General features: G+C 46.3%; 1 protein-coding gene and 1 pseudogene across 2 annotated transcripts; both read left to right on the top strand.

The window, feature by feature from the left end:
- Positions 1-15: 15 nt before the first annotated feature.
- Positions 16-18943, top strand: EFCAB12 (EF-hand calcium binding domain 12). Of its 2 annotated transcripts, none has more exons than XM_011370541.2 (9): positions 16-1783; positions 4783-5231; positions 6004-6189; positions 7940-8096; positions 10704-10888; positions 12241-12454; positions 15813-15972; positions 17681-17737; positions 18444-18943. In XM_011370541.2, exons 1-9 carry the CDS (start codon positions 1729-1731, stop codon positions 18700-18702), a joined length of 1722 nt encoding a protein of 573 aa, XP_011368843.1. In that variant the 5' UTR covers positions 16-1728; the 3' UTR covers positions 18703-18943. The 2 variants fall into 2 exon arrangements, with proteins under 2 accessions (XP_011368843.1, XP_023392605.1); XM_023536837.1 differs by having other exon boundaries at positions 12241-12409.
- LOC111745979 lies at positions 15408-15526 on the top strand (annotated as a pseudogene).
- Positions 18944-19218: the final 275 nt, after the last annotated feature.

Consider the following 19218-nt stretch of genomic DNA (forward strand, 5'->3'; position numbering starts at 1 on the left):
TGGATTATGACCAGAGAACAGGAAAACTGGCCATACTCACACCCCACGGCAAACACCCTCTTTTTAACTTCCTATCACATTTTTATTTAACAAATATCAAAGTAGCTTTCACTAAGTGCAAAGTTATATGCTGAGGAGTGACACAAAGATGAAAAGGCTCTGTAGAGACCTTAACAGAAAGAGGGAAAGGCACACACAATAATGAAGGGAAGCAAAGTGGGTAAGGGGGGAACGAGGTGCCCAAACACTGCAGCTAGGAGAATAGAGAGGTCCCTGAAACCCCAGGCCACAACTGGAGTTGGAGGCTAGGGCAGCCTCACCAAGCTTAGGGCATCGGGTGTGTCTGGGCCTACTGTCAAATCCTGTCTCTCATCTCCATCAGGAGTGCCATAGCCAGGCCTGGCTTTTTCCCTTTGCTCAAGATGAGGTTTCCTGACCTCTACCTATTTCCTCATCTCTTCAGAATAGGCTGGTGGTGCCTACCTCCGAAGGTTGTTATGATTATTAAGTTAATACATTTAAGTGCTTAAATGGAGTGTTACTTAGAAAAGTGCTACGTTAATGTGGCCCATAGGGATGGTCTGAGTGTCTGCCTTAGGTTGTAGAGAGGGTCACAAAGAATGCATTTCAGTCACAGGGGTACCTTATGCAGAGTAAGCACTCAAGTGTTTAAGGGTTTTTTTAAACTTTATTGAAACAAAATTCACATAAAATTCATCATGTAACCATTTTAAAAGTATACAATTTAGTGGTTTTTAGTACATTCCCAATATTATGCAACCATTCTCATTAATTCCAGAACATTTCCATCACCTCCAAAAAGAAACTCTGTACCCGTCAGCAATCAAACCCAATGCCCCCACACCACCCTAACCCCCAGCGTCTGGCAACCACTAATCTGCTTTGTGTGTCTATGGCTTTGCCTATTCTGGGCATTTCTTATAAATGTAAACATAATGTGTGGCCTTTAGGGTGTGGCTTTCACGTAGCACAATGTTTTCAAGGTTCAAGGCAGCATATATATCAGTACTTCCTTTTTATGACTAAACAATATTCTATTGTATGGATAAACATTTATCCATTCATTAGCTGATTGACATTTCAAATGCTTATTATTAATACTCCACTTCTCAAGTTCTGTAATTCCAAACCATAGTATCTAGTTTTACCTGGGCAAAGCATACAAAAAACTGTCTTTGGCCACGACTCATTTGGGTTCCTACAACCCCTCTGGAGGACGCAAGGCCTGTTCTTTGAATGAGGACACTGAGATGGAAAAATAGGGACCTGCCAAAGATCTCACGGTTTACTGGAAAATCAGAGATTTATTACTCCAGATACAAGGGCCACTGGGCTAAACTAAGAAATCCTGCCTTTAGCCAAGGCTCCAGGAGCTCTGTTCCGCTTAGGTTTTCTAACGCCCCTCCCAGGACCCGTGGAGGGAATCTAATTCGCATGCGCTCAGTACAGGACAAATCCACCCTCTGCTGACCTTCCGACACGTGGTGGCGCTCAGCCAATCAGCGCGGGGTGTCTGTAGTCCTAGCAACAGGCTGTTTCTAAGCTGTGCGTGTCTCAAGTCTCTCGCAAAACTTAACAATTACTGTTTTTCAGGTATCTACACCCCCGCAAAGCAAGCAAGCGCGTGCGTGCGCTCGCATATGCACGCGCACGCGCGCGTACACACACACACACACACACACACACACACACACACACACCAGCGCCATGAACATGGACTATACCAATGAAACGTTCGAGGCTTTGTTCCTGTCGCTGCTCGGTAAGTGCAAGTGGGGTGAGGGCAAGGACAGACGCAAATATCTCATTGTGCCGTACCCCCTCTGGGTGAGGGGTTGCCAGAGAGTCGGGGGCAGGTCCTGCACATTTCTCAGATTTCTATGCCCCACCTGGAAAAGCGGGCCAAGTTGCCTTGGCCTGGAATCCAGGCCCTCAGTTTGCCCCATTTCTCCACCAAACATTAATGCATTTGGTACTAGAGAAGAGGCATGGGGAAGACCAACAGTCTTCAAACTTTTGGGACTAGCATGCAGTGGGACAAATCCTTGGCAAAGCTCTACAACATAAGAGGTGAAGGACAGACAGATAAATGGATAATTACAGAGTAAGAAGGAGTAAATGCTAGATTCAGGAGTGACAGCCAGGAGTAAGAGGTCTGCTAAATATAGAGCATGGGAAGGATCAGTTCCAAGGTCCTGGAAAAGATCTTTACATTGGGGCTTAAATTAAAGATGAAGGAGTTCTCCAAGCCAAAAGTAGGAAGAAGGGCATTCCAGGCCAAGGGAACAGCATGCACAGAGGCCTTGAGACATGGCGTCTTCAGGAAACTGCTGGTAGTTTGAGTGTTGCTGGAGCTGAGAGGCAAGCAAGGTCAGAAGAAATAAGATCATGAAAGATCTTGTGATCCAGGAGATGGAGAAGCCACTGGGAATGACAGGATTGAGTTGAGAGCATCAGCAAATGCAGAGACTGAATTGGCAGACTCAGAATGTTGGGAGTGGGAGACATTGGGAGGTGAGGGAAAGGGGCCAGGCTAGAGGGGACTACAGTGACTTGGGGACTGATCAGACGGAGAACATGGAAAGAGCAATCAAAGACTGATAGTTAGGTTGTTAGGGTGACTAAGTAGATGGTGGTGCCTTTCACAGAGACAAGGAACTTACTAGGAGGACCAGATTAGGTGGACAGAGACATGGAGAGAAGTTTAACGTCTCCATGTTGTTTGAGTTTGAGATCCTTGTAGGCCATCCAAATGGAACTGCTTTAAAAGCAACTTTGTGTAGAAAGTTGGAACTAATTCCAAGTCGTAAATACTGGTATGGGTGTCCTTAGCGTATAGAGAGCCACAGAAACATGAGAGTAGAGGAGACTGTTTGAAAAAAAGAAGAGAGCCTAGGTGTTAACCCAAGTAGCCAGAGAGGTAAGATGGAACCTTGGGAGAGATTTGAATCACAGCCAAAGGGAAAAGGGAGAATTAAAAAAAAAAAAAAAAAAAGTTGAATTGTCTCCAGACACAAGAAGGGCTGTCCTAGAAAAAAAGGAAACAAATGTGTTTTCTGGGGCATCAGTGGGGAGGACTAGGACCAAGAGGTAGAAATTCCAGGGAAACAAATTCTGGGTCAATATAAGGAAGTCTTTTCTAGCAGTCAGAATTAGTTGTCTCCAGTATTAAGTAGAGAACTCCCTATCACTGGAGGTATACAGAGTCTAAGTCTGCCAGGGACATTATAAAAAGAGTCCTTGACCTGGGCAGGCAATGGGACTAGAATGCAAGCTCCATAGTGTGATGGGCATGAGAAAGAGTCCTTGACCTGGTTAAGCAAAGATGACTAGAATGCAAGCTCCATAGTGTGGTGGGCATGAGACCTTCAAGAGAGTGGTTGGGAGGTGACTTCGATGGGGTAATGACACTTGGGCTGAGAACTATATGAAGAGAAGGACTCAGCCAGAGGGGAAACTTGGAGAATTCCATGCCCTTCAGAGAGCACAGTAAATGCCAAAACCAAGAGCCAGGATGAAACTAGAAGAGTTAGACAAAGAGTAAGGGGGCCATTTCAGCTGGAGCAAGTAAGCAAGGGGGATGAGAGGTGGGAAGAGCTGAGCAAGGAGAGGAGAACGGATCCAGCAAGGGCGGTTTTGTAGGCCATAATTAGGAGAGTGGTATTTATTCTAAGAGTCCTGAGAAGCCATTTCAGTGAAGCCATTGGAGGGTTTCAGACAAGGGAATGACTTCTGGTTGAGGGCAGGTCATGGATTTGGGATGTAAGGAGGATGCAAGTAGAAGTGGCTGGACCAGTGAGGATGCAAGTGGAAATGGAAGAGCATGTTTTGAATGTGTTCCTGTGGTTTGCAGGGTAAAGTTTACACCCCTTAATCTGTCATTCAAAATGACCCCAACTTTATTTCCCATTAACACAATGTGCTTCCAAGTTGTGGAACTGTTGAGTGACCCTGAAATCCCCAAATCTCATACCCTCGATCTTCCCTATTCTGTCTCTTCCACCCCTTGGGCAGGATGAGGCTTGGATCATTTGAGAATCATTCAGAGAGAAGGTTAATACCTCTGGGACATAGTAAGGAAAGTTAGGCAAGTGATGAAGTCGGAAAGGTTGGCAGAGGGTCATGGGACTTTATTTTGAGGGCTATGGAAAGTCATGGAAAGGTTTCAAGATGGGTGGAGGGTGAGTATGTAAAGAATAATGGCACACTTACTATGAACAAAGCAAGTCTAAAATGGATTGGTTCTAAATATCTCCAGCACTCAATAAGGTAGCTACCATCATTTTCCCCATTTTACACATGAAGAAATTGAGACACAGGAGAAGGGACTTGACCAAGATCATGCAGCCAAAAGTGTCAGGGCCAGGACCCAGACTGGAGCATTCTGGCTCCAAAGCCTCTGCTCTTAACAGCACTATGCTGCCTCGGATGATCAGAGCAGATCAGATCAGAAGGGCATCTTAAAAAGATCGTTCTGATTGCCAATAAGGAGTATTGGGGGATGGGAGTGAGTGGAGTAAGAGTAGAATCTGAGGAGATTAAATAAGAGAAAACACATAAAGCCTTTAGCATTGTTCTGCCATTGGGAGCGACTAGCCATGTTAGATATAATTATCTTCATTATTATAGGGAGGCAAGGATAAAGTCTGGCCTGGAACCCAGGTACCCTAATGCCCAGCCTGGTGCTAAAGCAGTTTTCCTTCCTGACTCCTTTAGTCCTCTTACTGAAAGCAACTCATCTTTTAACCCTCTTCCCCCAAGGGCTCTGCCAGTCTAAGACCTCAGTTGACAATGAAAATGCCCACAGGGATGCCGTCTTCAATCCTGAACTGGTCATTGCCCACTGCTTCAAGCAGTTCAAGCAGGAAGACTTCCACCTGCCTCGAAGCCGCCGGCGGATCATCATCTTGCCTCAGAAGGAGGATCCGATGCCCATCAATCCCACACCTCAGCCTCAGGCTTCCCCACATCCCGTCCCCAGCTTCAAAGCCCCGGAAGCCAGGGACATCCAAGAACAGCCGGAGGATGTAAAGACCTGGCTGAGCCGGAGATTGAAGTTTCGGCAGGATCTGGAGTCATTTGGCAACACAGAAAGGTGGCTGCAGAACAAGTCCAGCCTCACACCTTCAGAAGCCAAGATCTTATACAAGATCCATAAGGAACATGAGGCCCAGTTGGTGGCCCACCTGGCTACTACCAGACCAACCAAGGTGAAGACACTAAGAGTGTTAGGGGCAGGATGGGGATTGCTCACCCCATTTCACAGAGGAGCAAACAGAAGTCCTGAAAGGGAGATGTATTAGTTACCTATTGCTGGATAATGAATACCTCAAAATGACTTAAAGCAGCAAGTGCTTACTATCTCACTGTTTCTGAGAGTCAGGAATCTGGAAGGAGCTTAGCTTGATGGCTCTGGCTCAGAGTCTTACATCTCAAGATGTTGGCTCAGGCCACAGACATCTGAAGACTTGACTGGGGCTGTATCAAGGCAAGGGGGTGTTAATTCTAAACATTCCTACTCACCTGGAATTGGAGGAGGAGTAGAATTTGGACAGGTAGAGAAAGAAAGGCATTCTAGGCAGAAGAGTCAGCAGGAGCAAAGGCTAGGAGGTGGGAGGATTGAGGAGGAGCCCACGTCTGGCTCCAGCATATATTTTAGTACACTAAGAGCCTAGTAGGATTATAATACTGACTGGTCTGACAAGAGAGATGTGGATAAGAATGAAATTTTAGTTCTCATATTGTCCAAGCCTCTTGTTTCTGATAGAAAGCAGAGGCCCAGAGAAGCAGTCTCCCAGTCATTCTTTGGCAGAACGAAGTGGTCCCGCAGTTGCCCAAATCCAAAGCACTTTGCACTCCATCTTGCTGTCTGTTTAGAGCTGCTCAGTCTCTCTCTCCCATTTCTCTCTAATTCGGGAGATCGTGTTCCACTGGCCTGCTTCCCCTGAACTCTCCCCTCTGCCCTGCTCTCGTCTCTTTCAGAAGAAAAATCTCCGACTCCCCCACCGACCAGTGCCCCAGCTCCGACTGCCCAAGCCCCCTACCCTGTCGGCCTTATACTCCTACCTGTACGGCCGCAAGATCAAGATCCTGGAGCTATTTAACAGGATGGACCAGACTGAGAACCAGAAGATCTCCAGAGAGGAGTTCATTATGGCTCTAAAGGCAGTAAGTGCCTCCGGCGCTCCCTCTGGGTTGGTGTGAATGGGGAGGGTGTCCTTGCACCTCCTCCTGCTGTCTACCACCCCAGGTCCTGGACCAACTGAAAAGGAGACTCAGGAAACTCAAACTGTCAGCCTTATCACTTGTAAAGCCAGATTGGAAAATGTATCTTAACCTGCAGCCATATCAGGCCCCTAAAACCTCCCCTACACCAGTCTGACCTTGAAAGGCCCTACCAGAGTGGAAAGTCTGCAGAACTGACCTCATAACCAGCCGGCTGCCTATGGAATCACTGTCTTGTCTATCAGACCCCAGCACTGAGCACAGAGATTGCTGGGCCTTAAGTCCTCCCTCTAGAACCTTCTAGAGCTTTTCTGTCACTGGTGAATAAATTACATACAGGTTTTGTGAAAATGCAGCTTCTGACTCAGTACCTCTGTGCAGGGCCCAAAATGCTTCATTCTAACTAGCTCCCATGGTACTGGTTCACGGACCACACTTTCACTGGCTATTCAAAATATATATTAATTACAAATTAATAAAATAAAAAATCCAGTTCTTCAGCCACACCAGCCACATTTTGAGTTCTCAGTAGTCACATGTGGTGAGCAGTTCCTCTATCAGACCACACAGATGGAGAACATTTCCATTGTTACAGAAAGTTCTACTGGTCTTGCAGGGATCTGCTAACTATGGCCTAGAAGTCAAATCCAGCCTGCTTCCTGTTTTTGTAAATAAAGTTTTATTGGAATACAGCCGCACGCATTCATCTATGTATTGTCATGACTGCTTTCATGCCACAATGGCAGAGTTGAGTAATTATGACAGAAACTCTATGACTCACAGAGCCTAAAATATTCACTATCTGGCCCTTTATAGAAAAAGTTTGCTGACTCTTGGTCCAAATGAATTAAGCTTTTATATACTTTGAATGCAAGATACCTTATAAAATAACTCTAGGAAGCTGACTGCCACACCTCTTACAGTTTTAAATCATTGCCAGTTTTCACACCATTGTTTTATGACATGTACCGATCTGAATGACATTTCAAAACATTAAAAAATAAATAAATAAAAATAAATTGTCTTAATCATCATAGCCAAGAGGGTAAAACATGAAATCCTTTCATACCTAGAGAGTTCTGATCCTCTTTAAGGAAAGCTCAATAACAACGACTGCAGTCTAAACAAGCTGAAGAACAAAATTATATTCCCTTTAAAACTTTCCTTCTTGAATATTTGGTATTGATGGCAAGCATTTTACTCTTCTAAAGTTGCTCACAGTCCTTAAAAGAGTAATGTGTATCATATTTCTGGTCCTATTTTATTTCAGTTAAGGGAGGCTTATGTGTCCCTCATGGGCAAGGATGACAGATATGTGAAATCCCTCTTCAAATCCAACATGGGAAAGCTGGCATTGATATTGGTATGAAGTAGGGTGGGAGCCCAGAGGAAGGAGTAATAGACTCTTTAAAGATGGTGGCATATCTGGACTGGGTTTTGAAGGAGGGATAGGAGTTTTTTAGGTATAGAAGGGGAAACACCTGAGTAAAGGCAGAGGGTGAGAAAGTGTAGGATGTGTTCAGGGTCCAGAAAAGGGCTTTGAGCTCCTCTTCAGGTACCTTGGGTGTAAGCTGGGAGTGGCTGTGGATAAAACCAGACTGGGAGGTGGGGCCAGGCTGGCAAGGCCTTGGCTGTCCTGGCAGGATGTTTGGATTTAGTCTGCCCGCCTTGGGGGCTTCTCTTCTCTCCTCAGGTTGGAGTCCCTCTAGGAAACCAAGAAGTAGAGGATATTGTGATCTATCTCAGCTCTCTGGGGAAGCAAAACAGCATCACCACTGATATCCTGGCCAACACCTACAAGCAGTGGCTTTTGGCCCAGCAGAGAAGGGCGCTGCTAGCTACAAGGGAGTGTATGTATACATCCCCGCCCCCATGCCTCCACTTCCCCATCCTCAGAGTGAGCACGGTAGAGGCAGCCTTGGCTCACTTTCTGAGTGTGTTCTCCAACTTTAGCTTACAGTAGATAGGCCAAGCCTCTGGAATTTCTAAGCCTGAGATCAATTAAGGAGTAGATAGTGTCTTGAGTGCCCAGCTACCATGTCCATTCAAAGATGAATGAGACCCAGCCCTTATCCTTAAAGAAGGATTCTCAAAGGGTGGTTTCAGCCCACCAAAGCTTATCTGACCCAAATGCCAAGCCTTTCCATTTGTATGTGGGCCAAGGCCTTCTTACTATTAATCTATATCTTACTGATAAAAAATTAACCAAATTCGGAAACCAGAATTAGCATGTTTAGCGTTTACTGGACAGTCTACCTTGGTATTCTTCTTCAGGGGTATTAGCAGGGTTACTGTGAATAGTTATGCAGATTATACACCGCTCAAGTTCTATTTGCCAAGCCATGAGCTTCTGGAGCCACATCTGTCCAGACAAAGCATAGAGGCAAATCAGAAATGTACTAGCTATAGCTCTGGATATGAATTTACTCTACAACACAAGGGTGCATCATGCTTCTTTATAGTTTAATTGTTAAAAAAAAAAAAAAGAACTGAACGGCTACAGATAAAATTAAAGCCCTCCTTTAACTACCACCCACCATTCCAGAGCCCTCCCCAAATATAACCACATCTTTCTTTTTCTAAATTAAGCAAATCTTGCTTTACTCCCTCCTGCCAGGTGGGCAGGAATTTAAGTTCATATATATTGGGGGAAGAGGAGCTCCTTCTCTTCCCTGTGGTCACATAAGAACCCTAACAGGTTAGTGGAAGGATTTCCCTACACAGATAGAAATTTGGGGCAGGGCCTCTGGAGTTCCTGGTTACACTGAGCTGGGTGCTCAGCATCCTCACTGGTTGATTCTTTTAGAGGCAGTGGGCAACATCCTTCAAGCATCCATTCCTCAGTCTCCCAAGGCCCCAGAACTTGACTCACAGCGCAGCAGGCAGATTTCTGACCTCTAGTCTCAACAAGCCAGTGGGCAGAGGCAGCCTCACTCTCAGGCAGTTTCCACCCTTGCAGAGTCCCAGGGAACCTGAGCTCCCCCACAATCACCTCCTGTGTGTCACAACCCCCTCAGTAGTAATCTCCCCGACCCCTCACTGTCGAGCATATCCTCAGGGTTGCCTTGAGTTGGGCATGATTTCCAACTCATGCTCTTTTGGCCTTTTCATTATAAATTGCCAAAGTTCATTGTTATCCATATAGTTGGCTGCAAGTCATTTAATGAATGACCACGGCATGCCTTGGTGCATATTTGCAACAAAGGTATTTGGGGTCTGTTATTTCCCAATAAATAGACTTGAAGCCAAGCAGCTGGTATTTGTATGAATGGTGCTATCTCAGTGTCATCACTGCATTCTTTTTCCCTGGAGAGCCACAGTGGGTAGGGTAAGTAAACTTGGGAGTCTCTTGCTTTGCCTAAAGGGGCAGCAGTGTCATGAGTCTGGGCAGCCAACTCATAAGAGAGAAGGTCTTAGCATTTGGGGGTGCCCTCTGTGGGCTGGGTACGTTTACCTGCAGTATTAGCTCAGTTTATCCTTCGAGTCTCTGGACATCAGGGCTGTTATGCTTTTCAAGGAGGAAGCTGAAGCTCAGAGGGGATGAACACTTGTTCTCTGTCTCAAAACCAGAAGGTGGCAGGGCTTGAATTTCATTTCAGCCAAGGACAATGGAGGCCTGAACCAGGGCAGGAGCGATGGGATGCTCTCATTCATTTGGATCTTTATTGAACACCTATGATGTGCTGGGCACTTCTGGAAACTGGGAACATAGCAGTAAAGAAGTCAACACCCCTGCCTCCAATGAGTTTCCACAGAAAGTGTTAACCAAGAAGATGTCCAGTAGTGATTAAAGCTTTGAAGACAATAGGACAGAGTGAGGGGGTGGTGGTTAGGGAAGGCCTCTCTGAAAAGCAGCATTGGAGCTGACACATGAGTGGTAATATGGAGCCAGTCTGGGGAAGGGTATCCTAGCAGATGGAACTGCAAAGGCAAAGGCTCCAAGGTAGGAAAGTCTTTAGGGGACAGAAAGAAGTTAGGGTGGCTAGGTGGAGTGAGTGAGGGGTGAGAAGTAGGAGATGGGTCAGGTGGATGGTCAGCTGAGGCCAGATCCTGCAGGCCTTGCAGACTAGAGAATGGATTCTAGGTTTTAGTCTTAAGTGCTGTGGGAAGTCAGAAGAGAGATCTAAGCAGGGGAATGAGGTGATCTGGCTTATACATTTTAAGGGTCCTATTTGCTCTTTGGTGGAAACAGGATGATAGAGGATGAGAATGGCAACAGGAAGGCGGGGGCTGTGGTGCAGATGAGGGTGGAGGTGGCCTGCACTAGGGAGGCCATAATAGAGGTGGAAATGGAAAGAGGCACCTTCCAGGTGTACCTCAGATGGCACTGACCGGACATGTGAGAAGTGAGCAGAGGGGTGGCTCAGCACCTGCTTAGTGACTTGGTTAATTGCTTGACAGATTCTATGACTGGGTACCTTCTCAGTTCCTCCTTTGTTTCTTCCCTCTAACCCTAGCCAAGCACAGAATTACCCCACAGCATCCATCCAAGAAGCAGAAAGTGGATTTAGCCCCACAGCCTCCCAAGATGGACCTGCTGACTGTGCCCGTGGTTGACACCCAGATGGAGGCAAGGCCCATGACCCTGGAGGAGATGGAGGATGTTGGCAAACGGTACCGAGAAAGGAAGCGGCAGTGCAAGGTATCTCTGCCAACAGGGGAGGGCTCAGGACAAATCTGCTGTACCTGCACCATCTTCTAGCTGGGGAAACTCTTGGAAGTGGGCTCTTTAAGTCTCTGTTCCCTCGTCTGTTCCCTCATCTGTATGATAAGAATAATACCTACCTCACAAGATTTCTGTGAGGATGAAATGAGATAATGTTTATGAAAATACCAGATTCCTCTCCTCCCATTCTTTAATTATGACTTTCCATCCTGAGACCAGGGCTGCATCTCTATCACAGTGGAAAACCAAGAGGCTGATATGGGGCGTGGCACTGAGTAGGCACTCCAGAAATACATGACCAATAGAGGAAGGAAGAATCGATTGCCTGAATTAATTCATCCAATAAATTTTTTTCAAGAGGCTGTGATGTACCAGGCATTCTTCTAGGTGCTGCAGACAACAAATCAGCCTCTGACCTCAAGAAGCTGCCGGTTTAGAGAGTCTAGTCAGGGAAGCAGAAAATATTAATATGATACTATACATAAATACATATTTTATGTCATAAATATAATAAAATGTTAGGTATTGGAAAATGCTAGACCAACTAAGATCTGATTCGCTTACATGACAAGAAAACCCAAAATGTTAGAGCTGCAAGTGGCAACCTTTCCTTGTAAAGGGCCAGATAATAAACGTTTTAGGCTTTTGGGGCCCTGTTGTCTCTGTCACAACTAATTGGCTCTGCCATTGCAGCACAAGAGCAGCCATAGACAACACCTAAACAAATGAGTGCAGCTGTGTTTCCATAAAATTTTATTTATAAAAACAGCTGGTGAGCCAAATTTGGCCTATGAGCTGTACTTTGTTGATTCTGGTGTTAGAAGTTTAAAAAAAGGTAGATTTTTCTTTCCTTGTAAATAAATAAATAAGAAGGCCAAAAGTGGCTATATACTCCCCAGGCCTCTTCTACCTTGCTCTGCCATCATTATTGTGTGGCTTCCACCTCAAAGTCACAGATGGCTGCACCTGATTTAAATTCCCGTGCAGCCAGACACTTGAATGTAATGTCTCAGTAGGGTGCCTCTAGGACATCTGCACTATATGCTACTGTATATATTATACAATCACGTGTGCACATCCATATACAGGGCTGTGCACACAGAACCACATGCGCTGACCATCCAAGTACTCTTCAGAGGTAACCTTGTCTATGTGCGATTTTCTCCCAGAGTCACTGACTTCACAACCTGGACTTGGGTCTAAATGTACATTTTTTGCCATTGCCCCTTCTGGGGTCCTTGCGGGGAGAGGTAGATTGTCAGTCTCCAGGCCAGGAGAAGAGAGGCAAAGCAAAAGGGAGTGTGTGCAAACCGCTCTTCTCTTTGCAGCTCAAGATCCCTTCCATTCAGTACACAGAGCGGTGCCGCCTGGTGCGCAGTGGGAATAAGCATTTTGACGAACACTGCCTCCCCTCCACCATCTGTGGGGAGATGAATGAGCTCATCAACACGTCCCGCAGGGACAACTTTCTGGTCTACCTGCAGTGCTGGAAGCTCTGTGAGTACTACGGCCTCCCACTGACGGAGGACATCCTCGTGAAAGGTAAGAGCCTTGGTGGCTGGCCCTAGGAAGATGCCTCAAGTGGCCACCTGAGGTTTGTCCTTCCCCAGCCAACATGCACCTAGCCAAGCTGCTGCAGCCTGTGGTGGGGACATTGGGAAGAAGGAGAGGGAAGAGGGGAAGAACAACTCAGCCTGTTTTGCTGTGAGATAGAATTTCTAGAATCCTGGAAGTCTGCAAATTCCACAAGCCCGGAGGTCTGTATTCCCCAACTGAGCTTAGTGAGTTGGCATTTTGTACAGGAAGTTCCAAGGACCAGTGTTCTGGGCAAGGGAGCCCCAAAGTTGAGCAGAAAGGAACAATCCCAATTTCAAAGAGGGAGATTTGATAGAACTGACAACCTCTGTGCTGTGTTGGACATTTCCAGAACCACTTTCCTAGGTCAGGCACATCTTTTGGCTCTTTCACAACGCTGAGGTAGCAATGTACCAGGAGTCAGGTTCCGCTGAGGCCCTTTGCTTTCTACTCACACAACAGGACTCGACACTGAATTTCCATACTGGTTTCACCCTCTGCTTGAGGGAAGAATTGTGTTTTCATATATCCAGGCAGACCTGAAACCGCCACGTCTCTGGGTAGAGTGTGTTTTTCTGAGAGATGGGGACAAGGATTGCCCCCATATTCCCATGATGACCACAGAGCAATATTGACACCTCAAATTTATGAATTTATAAATTTAATGGGCAGATGCCTCTCTGTGCTTTAAAATCATTAATGGCAAGCTGCATATGGGGAGGGGTTTTCCCATAGGAACTTTGCGGGAACTGTGGCCATACTGGGAAATGAGGCTTTCTAAGAAAGGGCATATAGAGAGTGGTGTGACTTACATGAGAACAAGAGTTAACAGTCACAATTGATTATTTCCATCCTTTTCCCAAGAGAGAAGGAAGCAAGCACTAAATGTATAGGGCCTTGGGTCTTGTATTAGAACTTCCATAACAAAATTCCTCAGACTGGGTGCCTTAAACCACAGAAGATTTATTTTCTCACAGTTTTGGAAGCTAGAAGTCTAAGATCAAGGTGCTAGCGGGGTTGGTTGCCTCTGAGGCCTCAATCCTGTGTTTACAGATGGCCCTATCTATATGAGAGATGGAGACAGGTCCTGTCTCCAAATACAGATTCAGAGGTTCTAGGAGTTGGTGGGGGACATATACATTGGGGGAGGGGGACGCAATTCAGCCCATAGCAGGTCTATAGAGGGAGATGTGGCCAAGGGCCTTCAGGAACACAGGGCAACCAACCTAAATAGTTATTGTCTCCTGCACATGCTGTACCCTAGTTTGGGTGGTCACTTGTGGCCCGCCTGGGCTGGGAGGGCGGAGACAGAAGATCCTGCAGCTCTGGACACTGACTTTTCACCAAATCATCTTTCCTTCTTTCTTCCTCAGGGAGTCTCGCCTTCCTTCATCATTAACATCCTTTCATCTTGGTTAGTGGTGGAGCTACATCTATCTTCTGAGATGTAGGCAGGCTTGCCACACACTCTGGACTGCTCTTGTGGGTCAGGTCTTTCCTCTGGTTGTGCCTCCTTTGTCCCCTCCGAAACACTGAGCCACTAACGATTCTCTGGTTTTTGCCAGTGCATGGGTCTGGGAGCTTCCCCTGTCTGTAAGATCTCACATTCATGAGCACACAGGAACATCCGTGGCTGGGCTCCCTTTTGCTTCTGATTGGTCTAGATGGAAAAGACCCCAGTTCATTTCCGACCATTGTTCTGGCCACTATTGGCTGTCTTTATGACAGAGGCCTGTTCTGCTGTGGGTAGAGAGCAAACTGGGACTTCCAGGTCTGTGTTCTAGACTAGAGCTTGGTAGGCTCAGATTCCAGACCTCAAGCTCATGGACCATAATTCTAGAACATTAGGCATTTCCCCTCTCCCCAGTGAATATAGCTTTATTGTTTTTCTACCCTCCTCTCCAATTTTATAGATAATAATTGCTCACTTAAATTTTTTTGAAAACATAAAAATCCCCCCGGCCTGAGTTGACCACTATTAATATTTTAGTGGCTGTCCTTTCACAAACCTCTTTTTCTTTTCCATTCACACGAAATTATTTATGTAAATCATTTTTTTAAAATCATGTATGTATATATTTTAAATGTAGTTTGAAAAAAATCCTCTATGTCTTTTTTAAATGTTGATGCTGTATATCCCCTTCCCTCTCCTCCTTTCTCACCTGCACAATCTCTGCCCTCTCCTCAAATAACCAACATTAATAACCTGGAGTGTAACCTTCCACCACTTTTTCTAGAACATAAGCTCTTTGTGTGTTATCATCTCAGGACAAGCACTGCTGCATAGTTGCAGGAAAATGGAGACCCTGACCCAGTGTTTTTATGTTCTGCACTTCTTAGGAAAGTGTCCCAAGGTTATCTGTGAGACAAATTCTAGGCAAGGAGAAAATTACCATCGACTAGATCTAAGTTAACCTAATGAAGTGCTGGATGAATCTTTCCTCTTCCTCCTAGGACTTCTGACCAAGATGCCCCCTGCAGAGTGGGGTATGGGGCCTTATGCTCCACCCTAACTGCACCCCAGCCCTCCGACCATTGCCGATCTGGTTATAAATAAGCTCTCTTGTCTGTAGTCCAGTTAGCAGTATTGTACCAACTCCATTTCCTGATCTTACACTACGTTTACATGCATACCTGGGAAATATTGTGGGTTCAGTTCCAGACCACCATGATAAAGCGAGTATCCCAGTAAGTGAGTTGTAATCTTTTTACCAGTGGAGGGTTCTGCCTTCCATTTGTAAAAAACGCACCACCTGTGAAGCATAATAAAGTAAAATGCAATAGAATGAGGTCTGCTTAGAAAGACCATGTCACCCTTGGGAAAAGCTGGAGAAGGGTCTAAGAGGCCTTCTGCACCATTTTTGTAACTTGCTGTGAATCTATAATCATTTAAAAATTAAGTTTAAAAATGCGTACAAGAGTCTACAGCTATGCTACCCTGAGTAAGCCCGATCCCTTGTGATCTCGGAAGCTAAGCAGGGTTGGGCCTGGTTAGTACTTGGATGGGAGACCACCTAGGAAGACCAGGTGCTGTAGGTGTAAAATAAATAAATAAATAAATAAATGATAAAAATATAAGGGATTGTAAGCTGACAAGGTCCTTACAATCTGTGAGGTCAACCAAGGGTTGCCTCACCTAAAAAATAAAAATAAAAAAAATTAAAAAAATAAAAATGCATACAAGAAAAAAATCTTTTTAAACAGAAATGTGAATTTATCTAAAAAAAAAAAAAAAAAAAGGAGCCCTCCTTTTCCCTTTGCTCCAAATGCTCAGGGCAGGGAGGGGTCTTGGCCTGACAAGCCATGTTTCTCTTGCTGCTCACAGCCCTGCTGTACCCGGGGGACAAGATCATTTTCCAGAAGGACCAGGTGCGCCCGATCCGGCAGCCGGGAGGCTACTACTCAGACTTTAAGGTCTTCAGCCCAACTCTAGCCCTGCTCAGTTCCCTGGACTTTGAAGAAACTATGGCTAAGAAGACCAACAAGCTGAGTGTCAGACCCCCTACCCCTTCCATTTTCCTCTTGTCCTGCTGCTGTCCCTTCAGCTACAGAAGCTGGGATGCTGACATACTTGGGGTGTCACATTGTATCAGTATCTCTGTCCTAACCTGGCATGTCCAACCAAGTCACCATAGCCTGACCAGTCCCTGGTGTCACCCCTGGCACATGTCTCAGGGCCACAGCCTCCTTGCCTCAATCCCACATAGCCACCCACCTGAACACATCCTATATGATCTCATGCTTTCTGGAAAAGATTAAAAAGAGGTTCTTCTTAAAGAATCGAGGAGGCCCCTTCACCAATTATGGGCCAGGTGTCAGGGGCCCTGCAGAGGACAGTGATGGCAGCCCATTCCCCTGCCCTGCCTTCCCTGGCAAGAAGGGGACTTGCAGCCCCTGGGTGGAAGAAAGAAATCTGCACTGGGTACTATTCCTTACCCTCAGGTCAACCCCAGTCCTAAGAAAATGTCCTTCTTTAGAAGGAGGTGAAACATGGGCAGGCAATGAGCCAGCATCCATGGGCGACTGCAGATTGGAGAACAAAAGGCCTCCTGCAGAGAGATGGGGCCAGCATGGGAGGAGGACATGAGAGCTGAGTGGATACCATGAGTGGGGAGGGACCCAGGACCTGCCCATACTCTGGTTCCCTGCCAGCTGCCCACTGGGGTGGTATGGACAGAATGGCTTGGGTGGGATGCAATAGAGCCGAGTGGAAATCAGACAGGCTGCGGTTTAAATGAACAAGTTACTTCTCTTCATCTGTGAAATGGGCATAACAGCTCCTGCCATACACAATGAGGATGAGAGAAGAAATCCATGTAAACTTCTTAACACAGTGTTTGGCAGAAAGTTGGCCAAACTATCTGAGCAATGATCGTCAGGACGTTCTCAAGTGCAGGAGTGGCCTAGGCATGCAGGTGGGGCTGTCCACAACTCTGGTTGGGAATATACTTGAGCATGAGCCAGGCAGGTGATGACCTAGAGGGCCCTTTCTGATCACTTAGTAACTGACTCCAGCCCCTGGGTGGCTGGCACCAATTCCTGAAGTGAACCTAGGAAGTGGGCAGGAACCTGAGAAAGGGACTTTGTCCATGCTTAGGTAGGTTACAGCTGTAAAGGATAAAGAGACGTCACCTAGGGCAGGGATGGACGTTGGTTTTCTGTTGCTACTTAGACTGCATTGTGAAAGATTCTGAGGCTAGATGCAGGCTGGCAAGGAAAAGGTGCTGTGGTCGATTTGTGATGTCTTCCAGGCCCAAGGTTTGGGGAGTTAGTTTTCACTATCCTTATCTCCAAGGCTGTATTTTGTCCTGGCATGGGAAGTGGTTGTATGGGGCCCCCAAATGATTCTGATTATTGAGCATCTCTCCTAACTACCCCAGGAGGTCTCCATTCTGGGAAATGAGAAAACTGAGGTTCTGAAAGGGAAAGTGACTTACCCAGAGTCACCCAGCCAGCCAGATTATGAGCCAGGTCTGGCTGACTCAAGCCCACTGTATGTTCCACTGGAGCCTGGGCAGGGAGGGGGCGGACAGAGACAAAGCTTCACCCCAAGTACAAGAAATTCTCCTTCCAAAGCTCTAGTTTGGACTCAGAGATGAGCCCACTCCTGTGGACCCCAACCTACTCCCTGGGACCCCATTAACTTTGATTTCCCCTCTCCTGACACGATAACTTCCCTCTCTTATCCACTAGGAAACTACCAAAGAAAATCAAGAAAATACGCTTTAAGGAATTCGAGGAATTCACCAGGTCTGTAGCAATCATCTAACTCTGGAAGGGGGAGTGGGTGTGAGGAAGTCTAGCTTCACTTTGGAGGAGTTGCCTGGGACTCTGCATGTTCCATGGTACTCTTAGCACAGCATCTGGGGCTTAGTGTTCAGAAGCTGAGAGGCAGTTAACAACTTAGAGTGCCAGGCAGACACTGCTCTGGGTCCTTTCTATATGTTAACGCATTTAAATCTTCTCAATGACCCTATGAAGTTACTCTTAACATATCCAATTTACAGAAGAGGATACTGAAGTACAGAAAAGTTAATTATCTTGCTTAGGATCACATATCTATTAAAGTGATAGAACAGAGATTTGAATCTAGTTATGCTGGCTCCAGAGGATGTACTCTGAACACCACAATAAAATGCTCTAGAGAACAGATGGTATACACTTAAGAGTTTGGGTTTTAGAGGAAGCAGGTTGGGAATCAAGCCTACACTCTGCCACTTGGTCACCGTGTAGCTTTGGGGAAATGACTTACCCTCTCTAGGCCTCTGGATCCTCACTGGTAAGGTAGACAGGTTAAGAGAACCTACCACATGGAACGGTAGTGAAGACTGAGATAGTGAAGCACTTAGCATAATGTTACACCTCTACTGTGGTCACAGTTCGTTTGCTCTGCTGAGGAGCCCTGGCCCTGGCATGTCCACCATAACAACATTCTCTGTGTCTTCTTATTTTCTAGGAAGCTGAAGGCGAAGAGGCCCAGTGGTCCACAGCAAACCCACCCCAATTTCTTCTGGCCAGGTCACCTCCTTGACAAGCTGCAGATCTACCTGCCCACTGTGACCACGGATAGGAGCCTAGCGCTCTTCAGTTGTGTCCAACACCGGCCCCATGCCTACTCAGCCACCTACCATCCTAACCACTGGTGGCCCATTAAGAATATGAACTACTTGACTTGCGCCTATTACGATGCCCCCAAGGTCTACCACATCAACTAGTGTGGTCCAGGTGTTGTCACACCTAGCCATCCTGGAGCTGGGGACCAATGTGGCTAGCAGCCCAGAGCCATAGACAAAGAGGAGTGTCAACCAGACAAAAGAAGTCATATCAGCGAGGTGGCCTAGGCCAACTCTCTCTAGAGCAAAAGTGTCTAGGGTCTCAGAGGCAGATGTATCCACAAAAAGACATGTAGTTTTTGAGTATTTAAAATAAACCAGGTTGGAGTTTTTTCTCATGTCACCTGTGATTCAGCTGATGTGATTTCTTGCTCAGGTGTTTGGAAATCTGGGGTCCTGAGCCTGAGGTAATATAGCAGGCACACTCCCTGGGATCTCAGGGCCCACAGGGAAGCATCAGGCACTGTGGGGAGCCCTGTGCTCTCCTCTGTGAAACATGTCTCTCACCGCTACCACCACGCCCCCCCCCCAAAAAAAAAAACCCCTGAGCTATTTGGGTCACTACTTCCAAGTATCTTGGGTCTCTTGCTATTTGCTCTTTGCTTCATGAGCCTTTCA

This window comes from Pteropus vampyrus, unplaced genomic scaffold, assembly GCF_000151845.1.
Source record: "Pteropus vampyrus isolate Shadow unplaced genomic scaffold, Pvam_2.0 Scaffold171, whole genome shotgun sequence".
NCBI lineage: Eukaryota > Metazoa > Chordata > Mammalia > Chiroptera > Pteropodidae > Pteropus > Pteropus vampyrus.